The 23,302-nt window shown below is 46.3% G+C and overlaps 2 protein-coding genes across 3 annotated transcripts in view; one reads left to right on the top strand and one right to left on the bottom strand.

The window, feature by feature from the left end:
- The window catches only part of slc39a11 (solute carrier family 39, member 11), a 118,826-nt gene extending 115,797 nt beyond the window's left edge, over window positions 1-3,029 (bottom strand). Inside the window, exon 1 of one of the 2 annotated variants that reach the window (XM_086195752.1) lies at window positions 2,924-3,029. The gene's annotated coding sequence lies outside the window, so the exon portion shown is untranslated. Of the gene's footprint in view, window positions 1-2,762 lie in introns of both variants that reach the window. The other variant, XM_086195753.1, reaches the window with a different exon arrangement.
- A 6,210-nt stretch (window positions 3,030-9,239) lies between these two features.
- LOC147239255 (somatostatin receptor type 2) lies at window positions 9,240-12,346 on the top strand. Its single transcript, XM_086194950.1, has one exon. The coding sequence runs from the start codon at window positions 9,543-9,545 to the stop codon at window positions 10,560-10,562; it is 1,020 nt and encodes a 339-aa protein (XP_086051076.1). The 5' UTR covers window positions 9,240-9,542; the 3' UTR covers window positions 10,563-12,346.
- The last annotated feature ends 10,956 nt before the right edge of the window (window positions 12,347-23,302 follow it).

The following is a 23,302-nucleotide window of genomic DNA, read 5'->3' as shown; positions in this document are numbered from 1 at the left end:
CAGGGACGATTCACCCCAACATACAGGGATTCTTCACCCCAACATGCAGGGATTATTCACCCCAACATGCAGGGATTCTTCACCCCAACATGCAGGGACGATTCACCCCAACATACAGGGATTCTTCACCCCAACATGCAGGGATTATTCACCCCAACATGCAGGGATTCTTCACCCCAACATGCGGGGATTATTCACCCCAACATGCAGGGATTCTTCACCCCAACATGTAGGGATTATTCACCCCAACATGCAGGGATTATTCACCCCAACATGCAGGGATTATTCACCCCAACATGCAGGGATGATTCACCCCAACATGCAGGGATTCTTCACCCCAATGTGCAGGGATGATTCACCCCAACATACAGGGATTCTTCACCCCAACATGCAGGGATTATTCACCCCAACATGCAAGGATTATTCACCCCAACATGCAGGGATTATTCACCCCAACATGCAAGGATGATTCACCCCAACATGCAGGGATGATTCACCCCAACATGCAAGGATTATTCACCCCAACATGCAAGGATTATACACCCCAACATGCAGGGATGATTCCCCCAACATGCAAGGATGATTCACCCCAACATGCAGGGATGATTCATCCCAACATGCAAGGATTATTCACCCCAACATGCAAGGATTACTCACCCCAACATGCAGGGATGATTCACCCCAACATGCAGGGATGATTCACCCCAACATGCTGGGATGATTCACCCTAACATGCAAGGATTATTCACCCCAACATGCAAGGATTATACACCCAAACATGCAGGGATGATTCACCCCAACATGCAGGGATGATTCACCCCAACATGCAGGGACGATTCACCCCAACATGCAGGGATTCTTCACCCCAACATGCAAGGATTACTCTCCCCAACATGCAGGGATTATTCACCCCAACATGCAGGGATTATTCACCCCAACATGCAAGGATTATTCACCCCAACATGCAGGGATGATTCCCCCCAACATGCAGGGATGATTCACCCCAACATGCAGGGATGATTCACCCCAACATGCAAGGATTATTCACCCCAACATGCAAGGATTATACACCCCAACATGCAGGGATGATTCACCCCAACATGCAGGGATGATTCACCCCAACATGCCGGGAAGATTCACCCCAACATGCAGGGATGATTCACCCCAACATGCAGGGATGATTCACCCCAACATGCAAGGATTATACACCCCAACATGCCGGGATGATTCACCCCAACATGCAAGGATTATTCACCCCAACATGCAGGGATGATTCACCCCAACATGCAGGGATTCTTCACCCCAACGTGCAGGGATGATTCACCCCAACATGCAGGGATTATTCACCCCAACATGCAAGGATTATTCACCCCAACATGCAAGGATTATACACCCCAACATGCAGGGATGATTCACCCCAACATGCAGGGATGATTCACCCCAACATGCCGGGAAGATTCACCCCAACATGCAGGGATGATTCACCCCAACATACAGGGATTCTTCACCCCAACATGCAGGGATTATTCACCCCAACATGCAGGGACGATTCACCCCAACATACAGGGATTCTTCACCCCAACATGCAGGGATGATTCACCCCAACATGCAGGGAAGATTCACCCCAACATGCAGGGATTATTCACCCCAACATACAGGGATTCTTCACCCCAACATGCAGGGATTATTCACCCCAACATGCAGGGACGATTCACCCCAACATACAGGGATTCTTCACCCCAACATGCAGGGATTATTCACCCCAACATGCAGGGATTCTTCACCCCAACATGCGGGGATTATTCACCCCAACATGCAGGGATTCTTCACCCCAACATGTAGGGATTATTCACCCCAACATGCAGGGATTATTCACCCCAACATGCAGGGATTATTCACCCCAACATGCAGGGATGATTCACCCCAACATGCAGGGATTCTTCACCCCAATGTGCAGGGATGATTCACCCCAACATGCAGGGATTATTCACCCCAACATGCAGGGATTCTTCACCCCAACATGCCGGGACGATTCACCCTAACATGCAGGGATTATTCACCCCAACATGCAGGGATTCTTCACCCCAACATGCCGGGATGATTCACCCCAACATGCAGGGACGATTCACCCCAACATACAGGGATTCTTCACCCCAACATGCAGGGATTATTCACCCCAACATGCAGGGATTCTTCACCCCAACATGCAGGGATTATTCACCCCAACATGCAGGGATTCTTCACCCCAACATGCAGGGATTATTCACCCCAACGTGCAGGGATTCTTCACCCCAACATGCAGGGATTATTCACCCCAACATACAGGGATTATTCACCCCAACATGCAGGGATTCTTCACCGTCAAGCAGCAGTCAGCAGCTTTCACAAGGCCTCCACTACTGACAGCTTCACTCTCAATGACATGTTGATATTTGGCTCATGAATACAGGATCTATTTTCCAAAGTAAAATTGCACATTCATATTCGTGAGTGTGTATGTGTGTGAGACTCCTGCCACTTCCACACACACACGGAGTAAACGTTTGTTACTTTTCACTCATGTTGGCTGGATAAACTGGACACATGTGGCTTTGCTGCAATGTGGAGCACAACTTTCTTTCTCTCTCTCTCTCTCTCTCTCTCTCTCACACACACACACACACACACACACACACACACACACACACACATACACACACACACACACACACACACACACACACGTGACCAAGCTAACGTTGCACCTGTAAATTCAAACCTACCAAGGCTACCTGGTCGCCGTCTATCATAAATGTGACCGCTATTATTTCGTTCAAACGCCTTCTCCTGATACAGTCACGTGACCTGGACTCATCCAGCGATGTTTAAGGCGACCTTCGGTTCAGTTTGAAAGTCTTTCAGCGATATTCTCCGGTCTACTCACTTGCTTCCAGTTCCACTTCTACTCCTGAGTATTTACTTCCTACTTCCCGGTACACGTGTCTATGACAGTTGCGTCCCGCCCCTCCTCGCAGTCTATTGGTTGGACGGTTTGATGACGTTCAAGAGGGGAGGGGATTGGCTTCTCACTGGTGTCCGTCAGAGACCGCGGTTGAGGTGGAACGTCTCGGAAACTGCGGGGTTCTTTCAATTCTAACCTGAGCCGCTGGATGAAGAGCGCGGAGGGGAGCGGCTGAGACTTTCCTGCTTTCATAGTAAATGTCATTGGTACTTTTTCCTCCACTGTTCAGTGGTCAGGTTTGTTTTCGTGTGTGTGTCACTGTTCACGGACCTCGGTGGTGATCTTTGTCTTTGTGGAGGGCAACTTGACCTCATCACGGTTCGAGTCCACGCCTTAACGAAGCAATAAAAAGATACTAATTAATAAAAGTCATAGAATTAAATTCAGGTCATGGCACTGTTACATATTAACCATCAGTCAAGAATAGACAAGAATATACAGAAGGAAAATAAGGAAAATAAACGTGTCAAAATCTACACGTTTTATATTATATATATATGTATATATGTATGTATATATATACATATATATACATACATATATACATATATATACACATATACATATACACATATATATATACATATATACATATATATACACATATATACATATATATATACATATATATACACACACACACACATATATATATATATATATATATATATATATATATACATACATATATATATATATATATCCATCGTCATCTTCCGCTTAAGTTAGGGTCGCGGGGGGGCTGGAGCCTATCCCAGCATCTACGGGTGAGAGGCAGGGTTCACCCTGGACAGGTCACCAGTCCATCGCAGGGCCAACATACAGAGACGAACAACCATTCACACTCACATTCATACCTACGGTCAATTTATATATATATTTTTATATATATATATCAGCATTGATATATATATATGCATGTTTAGCAGAAATGGAGTCAGTACATTCACTCCAAAACTGCTGTTAAATACAAATAAAAAAATAAAAGTACTTGAACTTGATATGAACGACTAATAATGTAATAGAAATCAGAGGAAAGTACATGTTCCTCAGCAGGAGTACTTCCAGGAATGTCAGGTTTTACCACCCATCATGTCTACTGCAGTATGTGAGTATCTGAAGTATTGCTTTTTTACTTTTAGCTGTTCAATATGTTCGATGTGGAGAATTCCATTGTGGAAATTTCCAGTATTGCTGCACTCGTTCACCTCCTGGCTGCTACCCCAATCATCTTGACCTCTGACCCCTACAGTAGTCAACAGGTGCTGATGCAGTACTCTGCCGGTTTCATGCAGTTCACAGACCAGCGTTTACATTTTTTGGTGTAAAGCAGCTTGGCAATTACTTTGTTCAAGGATAAGATACAAATAAATGCTCTTTATCAACACTCACTCTAAAAACTGCATGTTGTTTATTGCTCACATGAGAACTTTGGTCATCTGTACTCGCTTCCACCTGCCGGTTGACCAGATTCAGTCTTGTGACCATCAGAATGATGACAATGACAGCCGCAAACACAGATCCATGACCGCCAGACCCGGATTAAGAACTTCAATGAGCAAATTCTAAACAAAATTCAAAGTAAACACCACCTTTGATTAGCATGCTAGCTGTAGTTGTAACAAGGTACGATGGGGACGTCACCTTTGAAAATGTTATTCATAACCCAGGATGCACCAGTTCCTTGAGAAGGAAAACGCATCTCTGTGTCTTTTCTTGCGTGGATTTCTGTCCCCGCTGGGTTCTTGAGCATCTGCACAATGTCGGCTCACCAAAGCAGTCTTTGATTCTGAGGAACTGGCAGCAGAAATCTGCATGTTTAGCACCCATGTTTAGCACAGCACCAGAGCTGACAGGAATGCACCACCCAGAGAGTAGTCGTCTCCTAAGGAGCCTCTAAACAAGTCAAGATAATCACACACCAGGGCATTCATGAGCTAATATTACAACACAGAACCAATAAATCTTCCCAAACCAAACTACAGCATTATCATCCTCCCCAGAATGAAAGACAGATGTTACCTTGAGATAAAAATACTCTCCACGTCATCGTTGCAATTACAAGAAGACATATTGGTATTGCAACACACACATATTCCCTGAACGCTGAGGCATCCGTGGAATGTCCATATGTGACATCTTTTACTAATGATAACTCTTATGAAACAGTCCTGCACAGTTACAACAACACTGTCTGATTCCTGTGTGACAGGAAGACCCATCGCTGTGCACGCGAGCTGCAGATGGACCCCCGTGAGCGGGTCTTGAGGACGCGTCTCATTTGCATGCTCTCACATTCCTCCAGTCTCACTCACATGAAGGTTTTCATTCCTTCTGTGTGACTGCTAGCCGTGAAGCAGATGGACACTCTGGCTTCCCAGATGGTGAAAGTGATTGTAGTATTGAATTATAATCACAAAGATTATAAACCTCTGCATGTAATAACAGCTCACGGAAAGTGGTGGCGCAACACTGGATCCTGGAGAGCAACGTCAGTGGGAGGACAGTGGCAGGAAGCTCCAGGCTGCAGGGCCTCTTAGCCGCTACGCAGCCATGGAAATGAGATTTTGGGAACTGCTCAACATTCCGAGTTCCTTTTCTAGGAACTCGTGATTGACGTTTGATGTCCGTTTTAAACTTGGTTCTCGATATCCGGGCGTGGATGGCAGCGAAGCTTCTCCAGCTCCACCAGGACAACCTGAGCTCCGAGTGACTGGTCCTGGAGCTCAGAGAGAGAAGCTGAACGGAAAACTGCAAACTCTTAAAGCGAATCAGCGGAAACATCTTTGGTCCACATCTTAGTTTAGAACCACGTATTAAAGTATTTCATCATCTTAGGGACGTTACGGCAGGACCACCATTCCGCTCCCGGGCCGCCACAGAGGCACTGGCGCTTTTATCGCCTGCACGTTTGACGGCTGCGATGCTCTACGCTCTGGACTTCCTGACGAAAAGATTTCTTAGTTGCAGTCACAGCAAAACTCAAATAACCAATTTGAAGCCCCTGCATTAAGACCCTGCTACTGTCTTTGTAGTTCCTATTTATCAGATCTGCTTTTAATGAACCCTCCAGAACCCTCAGGTCTTCTTGCGGTGACCTTTAAATGACCCCAGAGGTTTGAACCCCCACCCAGGGTGAAGCATCCTTCACCTGCTGGGGTCCTCGTCTGCAGAGCAGCCTGACAGAAATACCGCCTCCTCGTCCGGCTTTGGACTGAGTTTGACCAAGGTCTTTATTTTAGATTGTTCATCCACTTCATCATGTTTATTATAATATCAATAATATCATTTTATCACCATCACACAGGAACATTTGTATGGGATGGCATATTTCTTCATTTATTTATACTTCAATACCCAAAAAGATCCCCACTTCCCCTGGTGACCAAGTCCAAGTGTCCTTGAGCAAGATACTGAACCCGATTGCTCCCGATGGCCCTGTGATGGACTGGTGACCCGTCCAGGGTGAACCCCGCCTCTCACCCTATGACAGCTGGGATAGACTCCACCCCCCACCACCCTGCAGCCCTTAACAGATCAGCGGTACAGAAAATGAATGATGGATGGAAGGTTCAGCCTGTTCTCCTCCACCACTACAGAATCCCCCTCTTCAGGGACACTCCAACCCACCACACCACCCAAATGTTGATGTGTTACAAGGAAAAATGTCCTCCCTCTGAAGGAGAAGGAGGCACCGCTCCTCCGTAGAGGAAGAATGTAATCAGATTAATGTACTGACTCATGTTTGCATCCTGTTGTTCTCTCCAAGAAGGTTATTTTGCCTTTCAAGCACTCACAAGTAGATGAGTTGAGCTCATCAGACATTTCCCCCCTGCATAAATCCAGGAGTTAGCGAACGTTAGCTTGGCCACGTTCGTTTAGCAGTCACATGTTGTCGCGGCGCATTCTTTCCTTTTGCTCCGTGACTAATTTATACATAAACACCAAAGTTTCTCATCAGTTTCAAATGACAAAAAGATTCTAATTACTCACTCAAGTGAATTCCACTCTGGAACGTCAGAATTTCCAGATTTCCGTCATTAACTAGCAATTCCTACGATTAACCGTGACAGCACGAGTTGTGTTGAAAACCCTGAACTCAAAGTCCACGTCCTCCTTTTTCCAGTCATACACAATCAAGGACTGGAGCAACGACAACAACGAGCCAGAGAGAGCTGAGCAGACTTGATGAGAACCAGGACCTGGTTCAGTTCACTCAGCACCGGGGGTGAGATCACAGGTCGGCCTCGCCATGCGGCTGGCTTCACCCCGGCAATGTGATTAAGATTTTCTTTGACCATTTTAAACACATTATTGGTTTGAAATGGTGGTTTGGCTGCAGAGCTTAAAAATAAAAAACACCTTGAAACTCTGGTTTACATCATCTGACCTGAACCAAACCTCATTTCTGATGAGGTCTGACGACAGGCCGCTCAGTCACACTGCCCCCTGCTGGCAGAAGGGAAATCACACATTTCTTCATTGAGGGTTTTTGTTGATTTAACGCGGCAATGCACAGCTTCATAGCTGCACCAGCGGCTGCTGCAAGCTAAGGAGCGTCTGTAGTTCCTTGGCAGGTGAAAATAAACATGACAATACAACAACAATTACAAAAAATACATAATCATCAAACGGAAGATGGACGTCTCAAATACGATGACAACAACATGGCAGCCATAAAAACCAGGATTCCTGGTGATGAGAACATGATTGGGTGGATTTCAGCCGGACTTCATCCCATCGCTAGCGTCTCTGATGTAGCTTCCAGAGAAGGAAGTCATCCTAGCTGCCCCCCCATGATCTGAGAGGAAAGCTACATCTGTTCATGGGGGTGGAGCCAGACCATCTGAAACCAGTGGATGATGTCACAGTCGGTGGTAACCTGGCAGACGTGTGAGAAGATCATCGAGTGCTTCGCTGCGTTTGCAGGAGGCTTCATAAAAAAAAAGACGAATTCCCTGAATTGAATTTTAATTTCAGATCAGGGTGGTTTTCCCTGTAAGAGCACCAGCCTGCTGATGTTCTCACCTTCATTTGATTTAACGCCCTGAGCTGTTGTCTTGTCCCACATGTGCAGGGAAATGCGCCGAAGAGGGCCGGACGCCGCGGTCTCAGCTGCATAAACCTTTTCAGTGACCCTCAGTGATTCTGCGTCGCGGTGAATGTTCGAGGAAGTCTTTGGAGAGACCGTTTCAAAGCAAAGGGGGCTTTTTAAAGATGTCTGATGAAAAGTAACCTTCAGCTTGCATGAGTGAAAGATGTCGTCCGTTTGATTCCTCGCGGTTCGTCCCTCTGCAGCTCTGCAGCACGTGGATGCCAGAGAGTCAGGCTGAGCGCCGCGGTGAAATACTGAAATATGAAGCTGTCAAACGTCTCCAAATTTAGCACCATGAAACAAAGTGTTTTCGAGTGATGTTTTTACAGGGGGGGCTTCTCTGGTCTCCTGGGGAAGTGAAGCCATGACCCAATCAGGAGTTTAGACTACAAAGGCATTTTTCCTGTTAACTGGAACTTGTTAAGAGTCTCAGCGGGAATCTGTGGCATCTGATGAATGAGCTCCAGGAATTTTGGGAATCTTCTGATAGAGTTATGGAAAATTGTCCAAGTTTGTGTGGGTTGTTGTCACTCTGGAAGTTTTCAGGGGGAAATTCTCTGGGTTTTCCAGTCATGTGTGTTAGAGGGGCAGGAGGACGGAGGTCATTGCTCATCCATGGTCTTTAATCTTGGTCAACCCCCCACCACCACCACCATCTTTCTCCTTCCTCTTCACCTCGTTATTTCACTTCCTTATACTTTTGTGACAGTGAAAAACAAGGAGGAGGGCGAAGAGGCAAAGAAAAGCCCTGAAAAAAACAGATGGCGGAGGTTTTTCTCTCGTGTCAGCAGATTTAGTCCGACCTGATAGTCGTGTTATCTGTGTGTTTAGTTGTATGACCTCCCTTTCAACGACCAAGGAGGCAGAAAAGGAGAAGGGGGTGAGGAGGGTGAAGTAAACAGAAGCGGAGGGAAGAGAAGAAAGCCTGCGGAGAAAAAGTTATGAAAACAATCAGAGCAGATGGGGCCGGGTTTACATTGGAAACAGGATTGCAGTGGGGGGGTGTTACCCAGGAGGGGCTGGAGTTTATCACAGTCTCTGGAGACTGATGAACAGGGGGGGTGGACGGGTTGCATTCACACACACACACACACACACACACACACACACACACACACACACACACACACACACACAGGAGCAGGCACACTTCTCACACACCGTGGGGGAAGAGATATAAAGGGGCTCCCGGGGAGAGAGAGCAGTCGAGTGGTGGTCCGGCACATTCCGACGCCGCTGCTGGTTCATCACACTCTGGGTGTCAGGGACCCGTGTGCCTTCAGTGCCGAGGAATCAACTTTAACAAGTGTTTTTTTAGGAACTAAGAATTTGATGGAGGGAGTTTAACCTGAAAAGTTTCTTTGATTTTCAGGTTTTCCAGGAAGGGAAACAGAGATTTTCTCCCTCAAGTGTCTGTGTTTGTATTTTCTTGCTCACCGGTGCAGAATGGACTCCTCGTTTTCCTCCAGTTTAGACCTCAATCACTCTGCTGTGGACCAGCATTTCTACTTTGAGGACAACATCGATGGGTTCAGTATCACCATGGCCATCCTCTCCTTGATGGTCTGCGTCCTGGGACTGGCTGGCAACTCCCTGGTCATTGTCGCCATTTTGAAACTGGACAAAATGTCATCTGCCACCACCGTGTACATTTTCAACCTGGCGCTGGCTGACGGCCTCTTCATGGTGGGCCTTCCCTTCATAGCGATCCAGAATTTCCAGAACCACTGGATGTTTGGCGACACGGCGTGTAAAGTGGTCATGGTGCTTGACGGCATCAACCAGTTCACCAGCATCTTCTGTCTGACAGTGATGAGCATCGACCGCTACATGGCGCTGGCCAACCCGTTACGCTTTGCCCGATGGCGAAGCCCACGTTGTGCCAAGTTCGTGTCGGCGTTACTGTGGCTGCTCTCCCTCCTCACCATTCTTCCCATGGCGCTCCACTTCTCAGCCGAGCACGGCCTGTGTGTGCCCGACCTCGTCTCAGAAGCCTGGTGGCTCGGCGTCCTGTCATACACCTTCGTCATGGGCTTCGCTTTGCCGTTCACAGTCATGATGGTCTCCTACACGGCGCTGCTGCTCACCCTGAGGTCACAGCGCCTCAAGGTTACGACGCCCAACCTCGAGAGCCACCGACTGGAGCGACAGATCACCAAAATGGTGGTTGCGGTGGTGGTAGTGTTCGGTGTCTGCTGGCTGCCCTTTTACACCTTCAACTTCTGCTCCATGTACCAGAGCAGCCTGGTGCAGACCTTCACGCGAGCCTTCGAGTTCGTGGTGCTGCTGTCGTACTCGTGGAGCTGCGCGAACCCCATCCTCTACACCTGCTTCTCCGACACCTTCAGAAGGCACTTCCGCACCCTCCTCTGCCCTGCCGCCAAGGCATCTCCCAGCATGCAGTGCAACACAGAGCGGTATGACTTAAATGACTCAAGTGTGCGAGACATCACAATTCTGGCGTAGACAGAAGAACCGACTGACCGTCTGACTGTTTTATGTAAATATGCACTGTTTTATCATCGCCTCCATAGTTGAGGAAAATTCTCCGCCTGGCCAAGAAGCTGTTAAAGGTGCTTTTTCTGCCTCCGAGAGGGAAGCCGGATGTTTCGATGAGTTGTGTTTTGTGTGATTATTGTTGTCTTTCTGACTGTATTTGTTTATGAGGCACAAATGTTGATGCGTCTCCTTGAGAGGGAACAGAGATTTTGATTTTGAGAAGCCTGAACCAGCGTGGACACAAACATGAAGTCAGCTGGGAGAACTCCAACAATGCAATGCCTCATTATAATACTTAGTTTCACTTTTTCATTGATAGCAGCTCGTGAAAAATGACATCTGCTTCTGAAAAACAACTTTTGATGACGCTGAGTGATGGAACGACCCAGTAAGTATGGAGGCTCAGCAAGCAGGCGCCAGGTGGTTGTAGCTTTTTACATCCTGAGTGAAAAACTCATCATGGAGGAGGTAAATCATCAGCCATTATCACAAGAACATGAGCTTCTTTATGTGGAGGTGATAAACTTTACAGTAAGTTCACATTAATAACTGATCGTTAATGCTTAGTTACATGTAAGAGTACTGAATAAGCATTACTGAAGCTTAATTAAGCATTTATTAATACCCTCTGTGGTTGTGACTGTAACGAGGAGAGCAGTCGGTAACACTTCACCCTAACTCAACCCCTCCATCCATCCTTGCTGGAACGAGTTAAAGACATTATTAGTAAGGGATTACTAGACACATGAGGTAACTGTTAATAAGCTGTTAATTGAGCATTAAGTAACTGCTATTAATGCATCCTTATTGTAAAGTGTTAGCGTGTTATCTTGTGATAATAGCATTAAAAAGTAATTAGTATGGCCTCTCTCAGCTTCCGTACCCAAAGTGTTGTGCGGTCGAAGCACAAACACACTCGGTTGTCGTGGGTCAAGATAGCGAGACTCTGTATCCTAAACAGGTTTTGAAGCCCTGGGATCACCACCACCACCCAGTCCCTTGTCACAGTTTCCACAGAACGCGACAGAATTTAACACACTACGCAGGTTAAGAAGTAATTTCATGTATTTTCTGTGAGACGACCTCGTTGCGGCACACCTGTGAATGACAGCTAGCACGAGCGCTCGGCCTCCTGCTTTCTAGATCCTCAGGAAGAGTTTCGTCTCGTGGAATCCTCACAAACACTCATCCAACTGCGTCGATCCAACCGGTTCCTACCACTCCAACTCCAACCTGCTGTGCGGTTTGATCCGCCAGTGCCTGCTGCATCACATGTCCTGTTGAGCTGCTTTTCATGAATGGAAAGAGCACAAGAGGGACAACGCGTGGAGGGTAGACAGCGGGACACGGCTCAAGTACCTGCGGCTGCAGCAGACACACACACACACACACACACACAAGCCTGTGCACATGTATTTTGGGACAGGTGTGTTGTGGCATTTTGTCACACACATAAAAAGAAGGATGAAGCAGCAGAGCATCAGAGGTCATGTCAACCATCAGCGGTGCTTGCGTGCGTGAATGAGAGCAGGACGCTGTGCCAGTCTGCTGATGTCAGAGTGTGCAGCAGCGAAATGAGCGCTTTATGCTAAAACATGCTAATGTAATCCTGTAAGAGCTGAACAGAGCACATCGGATCAGACTTTTATTGAGCTCTGAGTCAATTTATGGGACTTGGATGTCACTAAATCTGATCATGACTCTCTGTGTGTTCCTCTGCCGTGCCATTGTTGTAATATTTGGAAATAAATGCTGGCTCTTGATTTTTATTCTCGTGTCTGTTTTGTTCAGCACAAAGGAACAAAACCATAATCACTGTGTGTGCGACTCCTACGCAGAAATCAAGAGTTCCACTGTTGGAGGTACGACTTTTACTCTCAGGCACAGACGCCTTTTACTGAAGATGCCTGATGCTGTCCTCTGCCAGAGGAAAAATGTACTTTAACTTTTACTTTCTATGTTTATCAAAACTTGATTAGCAGTACTCTTATGATTAGAAGTGAAATATACTTTTCATTTCACATGAAGCTGCTGGACCCCAACTGTTGGGACTTCAGAGCCCCAATGAAGAGAAAACGTGTCCTTCATTTTGAGCGCTGACTGAGACGAGAGCAGCACCTCCATCTTTCCCTCCCGACTCCTCAGAATGATACATAATGAACAGATTAAGACTTATATACATATATACATATATATACATATATATACATATATATGTATATATATACACACATATATGTATATATATGTATATATATACATACATATATATGTGTATATATATACATATATACATATATATATATACATATATATACATATATATGTATATATATACACACATATATGTATATATATGTATATATATACATATATATGTATGTATATATATACATATATATGTATATATACATATATACATATATGTATGTATGTATATATACACACGCATATATATGTATATATATGTATGTATATATACATATATATACACATATATATGTAGTATTTGTACATTTATCTATCTTATCTAAAAAAATACATTCACTTATTTTTTCTAAAATATCTGATTCTTTTCTGCATTTCTAAACGTAATAATTTATCTCTACATTTATCAGTCGGTTTCTCTATTTTATAAAACATTTACTTATTCAGTTCTAGATTTTTTTTAAATTAAAATCTCCTTTGTCTATTCCTTGATTGACTTATTCATTAATTCATTTATGCATATTTGGCATCAACTCATTCCCTCATTTCTGTATTTTTACAAAATCTTTTCATTTCTGCTTTACTCCATTTTTTGGATTTTTGCATTTTGAGAACATTTAATTGTTTGGATTAAATTTATGGGTCTCAGGACCGCGACCTGCTGTTAGAATCAGTTTGATCAGAGACTTTCATCTCTTCTCTTATTTCACAAAGAAGTGTGTAACAAAGGAGTCTCTGGGTTTGACAGAGGGACAGAGGATAGGAACACTGCCAAACATGGAGGGGGACAGACTCACTGATGAAGACAAATACATCAAGTAATGTTTCTGCTGCTGCCTTTACACACAGCCGTGCGTCTTCATGAGCATGTGCGGCGATACGTTCCCCGGGGGCGTTCCGTGAACTGGAAGGACTGTAAATGTCAAGACTGTGACCCGCTTGCGTCTGCCGCTTGTTTTTGAACACGCTGAGAAACCCTGGAACGAGGGCCTTAAAGCCTCCAGTGCCAACGGAGTCGAAGAAGTGGACAGACGGTAACGTGGAGCAGGAGGTCCAGTCCAGAAATCAGCGAATGTTCCAAACACAGCAAACGTTCAATAAATGTCACCAGTGCTTGGGGCCCGTGACTCCTAGCAGTGGATTGGAGGACTGTAGCTGGAGTCTCCTGGGTTTCCATCACGACTGACCACACATTTTGATATTTTCAATTGATAAAACTTGCATCTCCTGTCATTAATGAGGGCCTGAGCCTGAAGGTACCTCATTATGTTTGTTGCTCTCTGCTGTTTGAGGGATTTGCCATGAAGTCATGGGTCGAAACTCTGTCCTCAGATCAGTGATGGATTTCAAAGTGGCCCGGAAGGAAATCACAGCTGTTTTGTTTTGATTGTTGGGAGGCAAAATGTCAGGACTTGCTGTCCTCTGTCTGTCTCTGTCTTTTCAACCTGAGGTTCCCTGTTCAGAGACACCAGATCAGTCACGTTTACCTGAGGGGTCACTGAGTCCCCGGTCATCACCTGACTCTGACTGCTGTGGGTGGGGTGAGGTGGTGGAGTTCACAGTGAGAGGAGTCTGGGGAATGTGTACCACTCTGAGTCTAGATCTCATTGGCTCCACCTCAGAGGCGGCAACCAACAAATGACTACACACTTTCAGTTTAAAGGAACATCCCTGTGGCCGTCGTCCAGCGAGCCAGACTCTTGTCTGCCCCACTGCTCTGCATGACAGAGCTGACACCCACGCTAGTTAGCTTAGCACAACCAATGATAGTGTAGTTGTGCAGTAGTACTCCTCATCCTCTCTGACAGAGCTGAGACCCACGCTAGTTAGCTTAGCACAACCAAAGATAGTGTAGTCGTGCAGTAGTACTCCTCATCCTCTCTGATAGAGCTGAGACCCACGCTAGTTAGCTTAGCACTACCAATGATAGTGTAGTCGTGCAGTAGTACTCCTCATCCTCTCTGACAGAGCTGAGACCCACGCTAGTTAGCTTAGCACAACCAAAGATAGTGTAGTCGTGCAATAGTACTCCTCATCCTCTCTGATAGAGCTGAGACCCACGCTAGTTAGCTTAGCACTACCAATGATAGTGTAGTCGTGCAGTAGTACTCCTCATCCTCTCTGACAGAGCTGAGACCCACGCTAGTTAGCTTAGCACTACCAATGATAGTGTAGTCGTGCAGTAGTACTCCTCATCCTCTCTGACAGAGCTGAGACCCACGCTAGTTAGCGTAGCACAACCAATGATAGTGTAGTCGTGCAGTAGTACTCCTCATCCTCTCTGATAGAGCTGAGACCCACGCTAGTTAGCTTAGCACAACCAATGATAGTGTAGTCATGCAGTAGTACTCCTCATCCTCTCTGACAGAGCTGAGACCCACGCTAGTTAGCTTAGCACAACCAATGATAGTGTAGTCGTGCAGTAGTACTCCTCATCCTCTCTGACAGAGCTGAGACCCACGCTAGTTAGCTTAGCACAACTAATGATAGTGTAGTCGTGCAGTAGTACTCCTCATCCTCTCTGACAGAGCCGGCCATGAGTAGTAGCTGCAGCTGGGGTTTTTTCTTCTTTCTTTTAGCTGACAGGAAACGTTTGGTTTTGTTGATGATGAAAGTTTGTGAGGTGTTGTGTCAAACCACCGCTCACAGTCAGGAAAGTAGTTCCGCCTGTCGGACTGATTCTAACGCTGCAGTGTCTCCAACTTTCATGGGTTACTTCATAGTAGATGTTATGCTAACACTTTCCAATCACTACCATTCATTGTGCTAAGCTAACTAGCCTGGGGTGAGGGAAGGGTCCCTGTTTTCTTGTCTGGCTCTCGGGGTCGGGGTAGGGGGTGGGGGCTGATGTGAGTGTTTCTCAAGAGTTGGGGCACTCCTTTAAAATGGCTCTCAGGTAAAGACGAAGTCTCGCCAATCTGTGGGTGTGTTTGTCCTCAAGTAAAGTTAAACACATTTCCTTTTGAGGACAAATTTAATGTGTAAAATCAAAATGCAAACAAAGTTTAATATTCGTCATGAAGATTAAAACTCCAACCTGAATTAACAAAATGAAATTGTGCTTATTATGCAGTGCATTGTTTTCAAAGGGGCGCCGACAGTTTCAAGGACCTCTCTGGTAGCCTGGATGACATCACCAAGTTCAGAGAAACATTCCATCTCTGCATGAGGACAGAGACTTTGACCAGGCGTTAGCGGCGCTTTGGGATGAACTGGTCAACGTCCACAAACGTCTACCTGAAGCACGAGTAGGGATACCTCCCGCTGCCGAAGAAATGAGGACCAGTGGCTAACAACGGTCTTGAGTGTAATGTAAAGCCTGGCTACTTGATATGAAGAAATCCTGGATGGATCAGTCAAACTGTATTTGTAGACACTAAGAGAAGGTCTGTTCCTAAAGGCATTTCTTTTTTTTTCTGAATGTATAACAATGGTAAGTCACATGACCAGTGTTTGTTGTTTAAATAGCCTGGTAACCAGAAAGTTCCTTCATCCCCAGGCAGAACCCGCCCCTCCTCACAGCAGCCAAGGTCAAAGTCTCGTGTGTGAGTCGTTCACAGACGCGCCAAAACTAATAAATCCCACTGTCGGTGAACTCTCTGCAGTTCCCTAAAGACAAAATATTTGTGATCAGAACAAGTGGCAAAGACCGCCATGATGACGAAGCTGACCACGAGCGCCAGGTCACCTTTTGTTGACATTTGTGTGTTTGTCTGTCAACAGGATTAAGTAATCCGGCTCCCACCAAACATGGTGGCAGGGCAGCCCTTGGGCCAAGGACTGATCCAACTTTGGGGCAGGCCCGTCGCACTCAGAAGTGCCACATGTCCTTTATGCTCTGACCATACCTGAGATGATCTCAGGTATGGTCAGAAATACTTCAAGAACTTGGTTTCATTTTTCATTTTTATTTGATCTTTAATTTACTGGGAAAGTCAAAAAGAAAAAATTCTTTTTTGTGAGGACAACCTGACAAAAGAAAGAGTCTCATGAGGTGAGTGGGGTGGGTGGGGGGACTGAGATGGGCATGGATCGCTGAAACGGGCCGTCCATCTTTAGGCAACATCATAGTGGGTATTTGTTCTCTAGCCCCACCCAGTGGACACAGGAAATGATGTTTCACCTCAGTGCAGCATCAGTCTGCTCCTTCATGCAAAACACAAATATCAAGTTTCACCTCCCTGTCACTCCCCAGAACACACACACACACACACACACACACACACACACACACACACACACACACACACACACACACACAGAGTGATGTTAGTGGAGGTATGAGGGTCCACTCATTGCTGATTGTAGCTTTAGCTGTGAGGGGGTAAAAGTTCGACAGCGGTGGAGGCACGGCCCCTCTGAGCGGCCCCTGGTTAATCAGTGAGCTTGGAGGGAGCAGAACTGCGATAACCTGGCAGCACGATGCACTGATTGGGTCCTGAGGAGGCTCCTGTGAGAGTGGGCGGGGCTCAGGCGTCCCCCGGCCTCATGAGAACCCTGAGGATCATGGAATCCTGCGTGCGGAACATCACCAACCGACGCCAGCCTTGAATCTCAGAACAAGCAGCAGCTGAAGCGACGCATCTATAAACCTGTATATTGTTCAATTAACCACTTCACAAGATTGCATTGTTGCACGGTGATACAAAAGGTCACACTGATTAAATTGACTGGAGTGCGTGTGCGTGTGTGTGTGTGTCATAATTAAAGAACAGGCAGATCCAGACTTCAGCCTCCCCGTGTAATTTAGACCAGATGCTAACTACCTGAGAGGTTCTTCAATAAAGAATATTGATGGGAGCCCTGAGAGAGAGACAGGAGGCGTGTGTGTGTGTGTGTGTGTGTGTGTGTGTGAGACTGTGTGTGTGTGTGTGTGTGTGTGAGACTGTGTGTGTTCGTGTGAGAGAGAGAGAGAGACAGAGAGAGAAAGAGAGAGAGACTGTATTTGTCCATGACAAGATTAGAGGAGCAGATCAATAAAGGTCAATTAATGTACATGGTCCTCCCACCATCAGGCTGTTCTTCATCTCTCTCTCTCCCAGCTGATGTCTTCCTCCTCCTTTCTTTCCACCCCCCTTTCCCCAAAAACTGAATCTGCTCTATCTGTGTGATTCAGATGATGGCAGACTGGCAGAACTGCAAACACAAGTTGGCCAACAACAAGCAATTCCTGTCACATGGAAACTATCAGAGTGGGAAACATGAACTGGGAAATATTTTTGCAGTGAGATTTTAACATTCCAGTGCGTCTTTCTAAGGAACAATATGAGGAAATAGTTTCAGTAAAGGTTTAATGCCTTCCAGCTGTTACTGGAGCGGGTCTGATGGCAGGTGCCGTAGCCCCAGCCGTGGAGCCTCATCTGCACCGGAAGCTGCCGAGAAACACGCAACATAAATGGAGAAGAGAGAGTAAAAGAGTAAATCCCTCAGAGCCACGAGTCCCAAACTCAATTGGGCTTCAAAGTCTCACAGCAAATATTTGAAAAGGTGCCGCGCCGGTGTCACATGATGAGTTACCGCTCCTCCAGAGACCAATGCAGGGGGACAGTCTGGATCAACACCTTCGTCTGACTGGACAACGTCACGTGGGAGACGTTTCCAGACCGGAGGAACCGCTTCATGGTTCTGAACGACTGAACAACATCAAGCTTGGCCGGCAGCGACGGGAACTGTGGTTTATTGTGCCCACCTGCACCAACGCGTCCTGACTGGCGTTCATTGCTTCTGTGGTGCCGGCACATCAGCTCAACCACTACCCTGCTGCCGCTGCCACCTGGATGTTAACACCATTTCTCTGGTTATTTCCCGTTCGTATGGACGTGAAAGCACTCACCATCGAAATGTTGCGATCATGCAGAGTTTGTTCATGACAGCAAAGCTCTGTTGCTCCCCGCCGTGCGTGTCCTCCATCTCCCTCCAAATAAAACCAACAAATTATCAAGGACAGCTCTCTGTCCTCCTGGCCTGCCGTCTTCTTCCTCACTGGTGGGTTGCTGGGGTCTGCAGCTCAGACGGGCCTTAGGTACAACAGCCCCAAATTACATAAACCAGAACAATGCATTCTCATGTACTCTGACTTTACAGGACTTCATGAAAGGATGAGGTTCCCAGAAAGTTGACAAAAATGTTTGTCGTGTGACATTTGCTGATTGTCACTGTAAAAGCGTATGTTTAGATTCTTTAAAGTGAGCCGGAGCTTTTCAGGAGCAGAAGCTAAAACACCAGGAGAGTGAGGCTGGAGCCGCTGCTGGTACCTGGTCCCAGGACCGGGAACCAGCAGCTGTTCACTTTCCAGAGCCTCTGTGAATCCGTGAGTGTCTGCCCTCCTATTGGCTGCCTGGTTAATCTCTTCGGTTCTTTTCAGTAACTTCATCACTGCGTCGATGCTTGGACCAGGTCGTGTGACGGGACCATTAATCGCGCGTCTCTGTCAGAGTTCCTACTGAGTACAGACGAGGTATTTTGGGTGTAAAACTGATATGAAACAAGAAAAATTCCCTTTTCCATCCTCTACAATCTTATCTTCCTGTTTCCAAATCTGACTGAACCGTCCATGCGCAGGGTTCTCAGACAACAAGCTCTGGATTCCCATCAGATGTAGGTCCAGGATCAGGCCCAGACCACGTCACAGCACCGAACCGGGTTTATAACGAGCTGTTTTTAGGTGCAGGGGATCTGCTCCCCCGCTGGCTCCCACAGTGATAAGGTTCTGACTCTCATGTGAGCCACAGAATAAGAGCCCTGCAGGGAAGGTTAGCCACCGGCCAATCAGATTGTTACATTGGGCGCTGGATTATTGCAGAAATCAGCCGTGTAGTGCAGCAGGATGAACATCAAAATCACAAACTGCAGACCCAAAAGTACCACCAGTATCAGAAAAGCACTGGTACCACAATAAATGCCGGATTGGCACCTAGAGGCACCTGATACCACATCTTTCATTCCAAGTAACCAAACAAAGTGGCCGTTTCTTTCCCCAGAAATCTTCTTGCTGCGAGCAACCACCGATGTCACGGCGGTGAAGAAGCAGCAGCGGCGGCTAGCATGAGCTTCTCGCGGAGTTCACTGCTTTTCCTTCGCCATAAAAATCAGTCTTTGGCGGCGCTGCTTCAGAGCAACCATGTCAGCCATTTATTTATCATGAAAGCAACATGCTTTTAGTCGGGCGTGGAGGCGGCGGCACCAACCTGTGGAGGTTCAACACCCCCGACACTGTCAGGAGGCGTCACGCTGATGAGCACAGCGACTGTTCACTGCTTTTGTTGTCGTCTTTATCTTTAAAGCTGTTGTTGCGCTGCGGTTGTACAATGACTGCACCACAGTTTATTCTCAGGAACGTAACTCGTCCTCTGACTTGTGTTCTTCCTCAGGTGTTACACTGCCAGTCAAACTAGAACATAAAGGACACGAGGGCTTTAATTCTCTGCAGGTATTTGTTAAATGATAAAGTTTAACAGTTAAACGCTCCAAAAAACCCGCGTCGACAATTTTCCCAAGTGGTCGTCCAGTAAAATGCACGTCTTCTTCGTGTGATCAGAGACCCGCAACTACAAGCGTTCACCTCAGCACTGCATCGCTTCTTCTGTGAAGGCATCAGAAGGGGTAGAAATCTCCAGGTTGAGTTGGTAAACTCAGTCAGTTTCCAGTTTCTGAAAAAAACCATCAACCAAAAATCAACCTGAAATGTCTTTGATTGATGGAATTCAATTTTTATATTGGAACTGCAAAGTGTCAGACGAGGCCCGGTGAAGTCTGAGGATCAGATGAATCCTTTTAAAACCTGAACCAGCACCCGCTGCATCATTCATGACACCGAGTGATCCAGCCTCTCTTCTGTCTGTCCTCTGAGTCTGGAGAAGGAATGAAGGATGACACACTAAACCTCTCCCGGTCCTCAGAACTGGAGAGCTGCTGGTCCTGGGCGTGGACGTGGGATTACCCGTGACGTGAACATGAACAGGTTGGGTCCTAATTTAAACCAAGGATGGTTTGGCTTTAGAATGTAGGCAGAAGCGTGGGAGGGGCCTGGTTGACTTACCTGAGCTCTTGGACAGTAAACACATGTACATAGTAGAGATGTACAGTACATCTGCAGTATCCAGCTCTGTTCATGCGACCTTGGAGGGATGTGATGTGTGTCACCCAGACCAGAACCCCGCCGGCCCCCGGGCCTCCACGGACAAAGGTCGCACGCCTGCATGGAGGTGAGATGGTTTCTTACAAGCAGCCACACACGGACTGACCAGCTGCTGCAGTCAGACCACCTTCCTCCCTGCGCCGATGATGGAGGCCGCCGTCCAGGGTGACCACGCTGTGGTCCTCAGAGGGGCGGGGATCTAACCAGCGACCCTTCGTTTACTCGACGGCTACTTGGTCTCTGAGGCTGTTAGTCGAGGGGTTGCAGAGTCCAGTAAACACGCGTGTTCTTCATATGTCATATCAGCTCACGACACGTTGGTTTGGAGAAAAACCCAAGCAGAGGACGTTTGTTTACATGACTGTTAACATCTGGAATGGTGTTGTTTCACGAGTCTCAGCCGGATTCTTGGACACCCAACCACTGACCTCGTTTTGAATAAGACGACGTTTCGACTGATGTGTTTATTTCATCATGTTCCTGTTGACATGCTGCAGATCAAAGTCCAGCTGATGACTGGCGACACGCCCACGTTACATCACCACCACCTACGTCTGCGTTTCAGAACTTCAGAGTGTGAGCTGGAATCTGGTCCATGAATAATGAAGCCGTCTGATTTGCAAGATACCAGGCGTAGCAGAAACTGCACTCAGACCCAAGCACTCTCCGTCTTGCAGTTATTCTCCACTCCAACTATGAGCTTCCTCAGGTTTAGACCCCGAGAAAATGCTGTTGTCATGACAGTGGCTCATTCAGGGTATTTTCTTATTCAGGTTCATATCAAAATACGTAAACGCCGCCTGAGTGATGCAACACATCTGGAGGATGCAGGGTCTTTCGCGGTGTAATCCTGATCCTGATGTTCTGCAGCTGTTCAACAGAATGATTGCCTTGGTTATGAAGAAATATTCAAAAGTATCTGAGGAAATACAGGAAAGGAAGATAGCTTTCATGTCATTGTGCAACATGTTTCTAACTCAGAACACAGACACGGCTGCATCCACCGGCAAATGACATTTCTAACTGTAACTGTAGTAACATTTGTACTTCTCATGAGGTATTTTTACCAGTACCTAAACATTGAGCATTTTATAGGGTTTATCGTGACATTCATTGGTGTCCCTTGGTTGGCTAATTTGCTTTCGTCTTGCCAGTTCAAACGTGTCCCACATTAGAATATTGTTTTTAAATGAACAGGATTCCTAACAAAAAAATGATAACAATTCTGTTGGATTAGCTTTGTTAATTAAACTACTCAAACATAGGGAGTCCTTATTCAGCTTCCACTAAGTATATCTACCCACACCCACACACACACACACACACACACACACACACACACACACCTAACCCCTACCCTGGACTCTGACAGAAATGGTATCAAACATGAACAGAAGGTCAGCTTAATCAACTGCGCTGCAACAGTTGCTATATTTCTAAACTGTTTAAAAGTGGCAACTGTGACACTACAAGCTCATACAATTACTTTAAAAATATTCATCTGCATTTTAAGGAACATGAAGCCAGCCAACGTCAGTAACTACATACCGCGATGTGCTTTTTCAGGTTGGAAGACCAGTTTTTGTTGGCCGTTTTATATCATTTGTTGGCGGTGAGCACAACAAACATTTAAACTGAAATGAATCTGTTTTTGTCTCAGAAATCTCCAACATGGGTTTGAGATAAGGCCACGGGTGCTCGGCGGGAGTTGCTCACGTTTCTTCCTCCGGTGTATGGATTGTGTGGCGTGACGTTGTACAGGTACGGCAACACGACTGAGACAAACCTTACAGGAATCAGCAGCAACAGTCATCAGCTGACGTAAGCTCAAAAGTAGCGTGTAACGAGAACATCAGTGAAAATGTAGTGGAGTAAAAATAAAAGTATCCCCTAAAAATATTACTCAAGTAACGTACAGATACTCAAAAACTGTACTTAAGTGATGCAGTATCAAAATGAAACACAAGCTAACTGGCACGCGTGCTCAGCTGTTCCGTTAGCGTCCAGCTAATCATGTGACAGTAAACCTTCTTGAGCCCAGAAAACCTTTGAGTGTACTTGAAGAGCAAAAATACACTTTGTGTGTGTGTGAGTGTGTGAGTGTGGGGGATGGTTGCAGACACATTGAAATAAAAGTGTTGCATTCATATTTGTTCTTGTTTCATTTCCTTTCCCTGCAGAAACAAGCAATTTGTTATTAATCAAGTGAATGGAGTTTAATTCAACTGCGTATGATTGGAGGATGCAACCATGCAAACTGTAGCGTGACATCAAGAGGATGAGGACGATGAGGAGGAGGAGGAGGAAAGGTTTGTCTTGTTTTTGTCACTCTGAAGAAGTTTTCCCACCGCCAAGGCGAACA

This window comes from Aulostomus chinensis, chromosome 23, assembly GCF_037954235.1.
Source record: "Aulostomus chinensis isolate RoL2024-O1b breed Wild chromosome 23, RoL_Achi_v1.0, whole genome shotgun sequence".
Classification (NCBI taxonomy): Eukaryota; Metazoa; Chordata; class Actinopteri; order Syngnathiformes; family Aulostomidae; genus Aulostomus; species Aulostomus chinensis.
The sequence above is the reverse complement of the archived record's forward strand: the minus strand, read 5'-3'. Positions and strand labels throughout refer to the sequence as shown.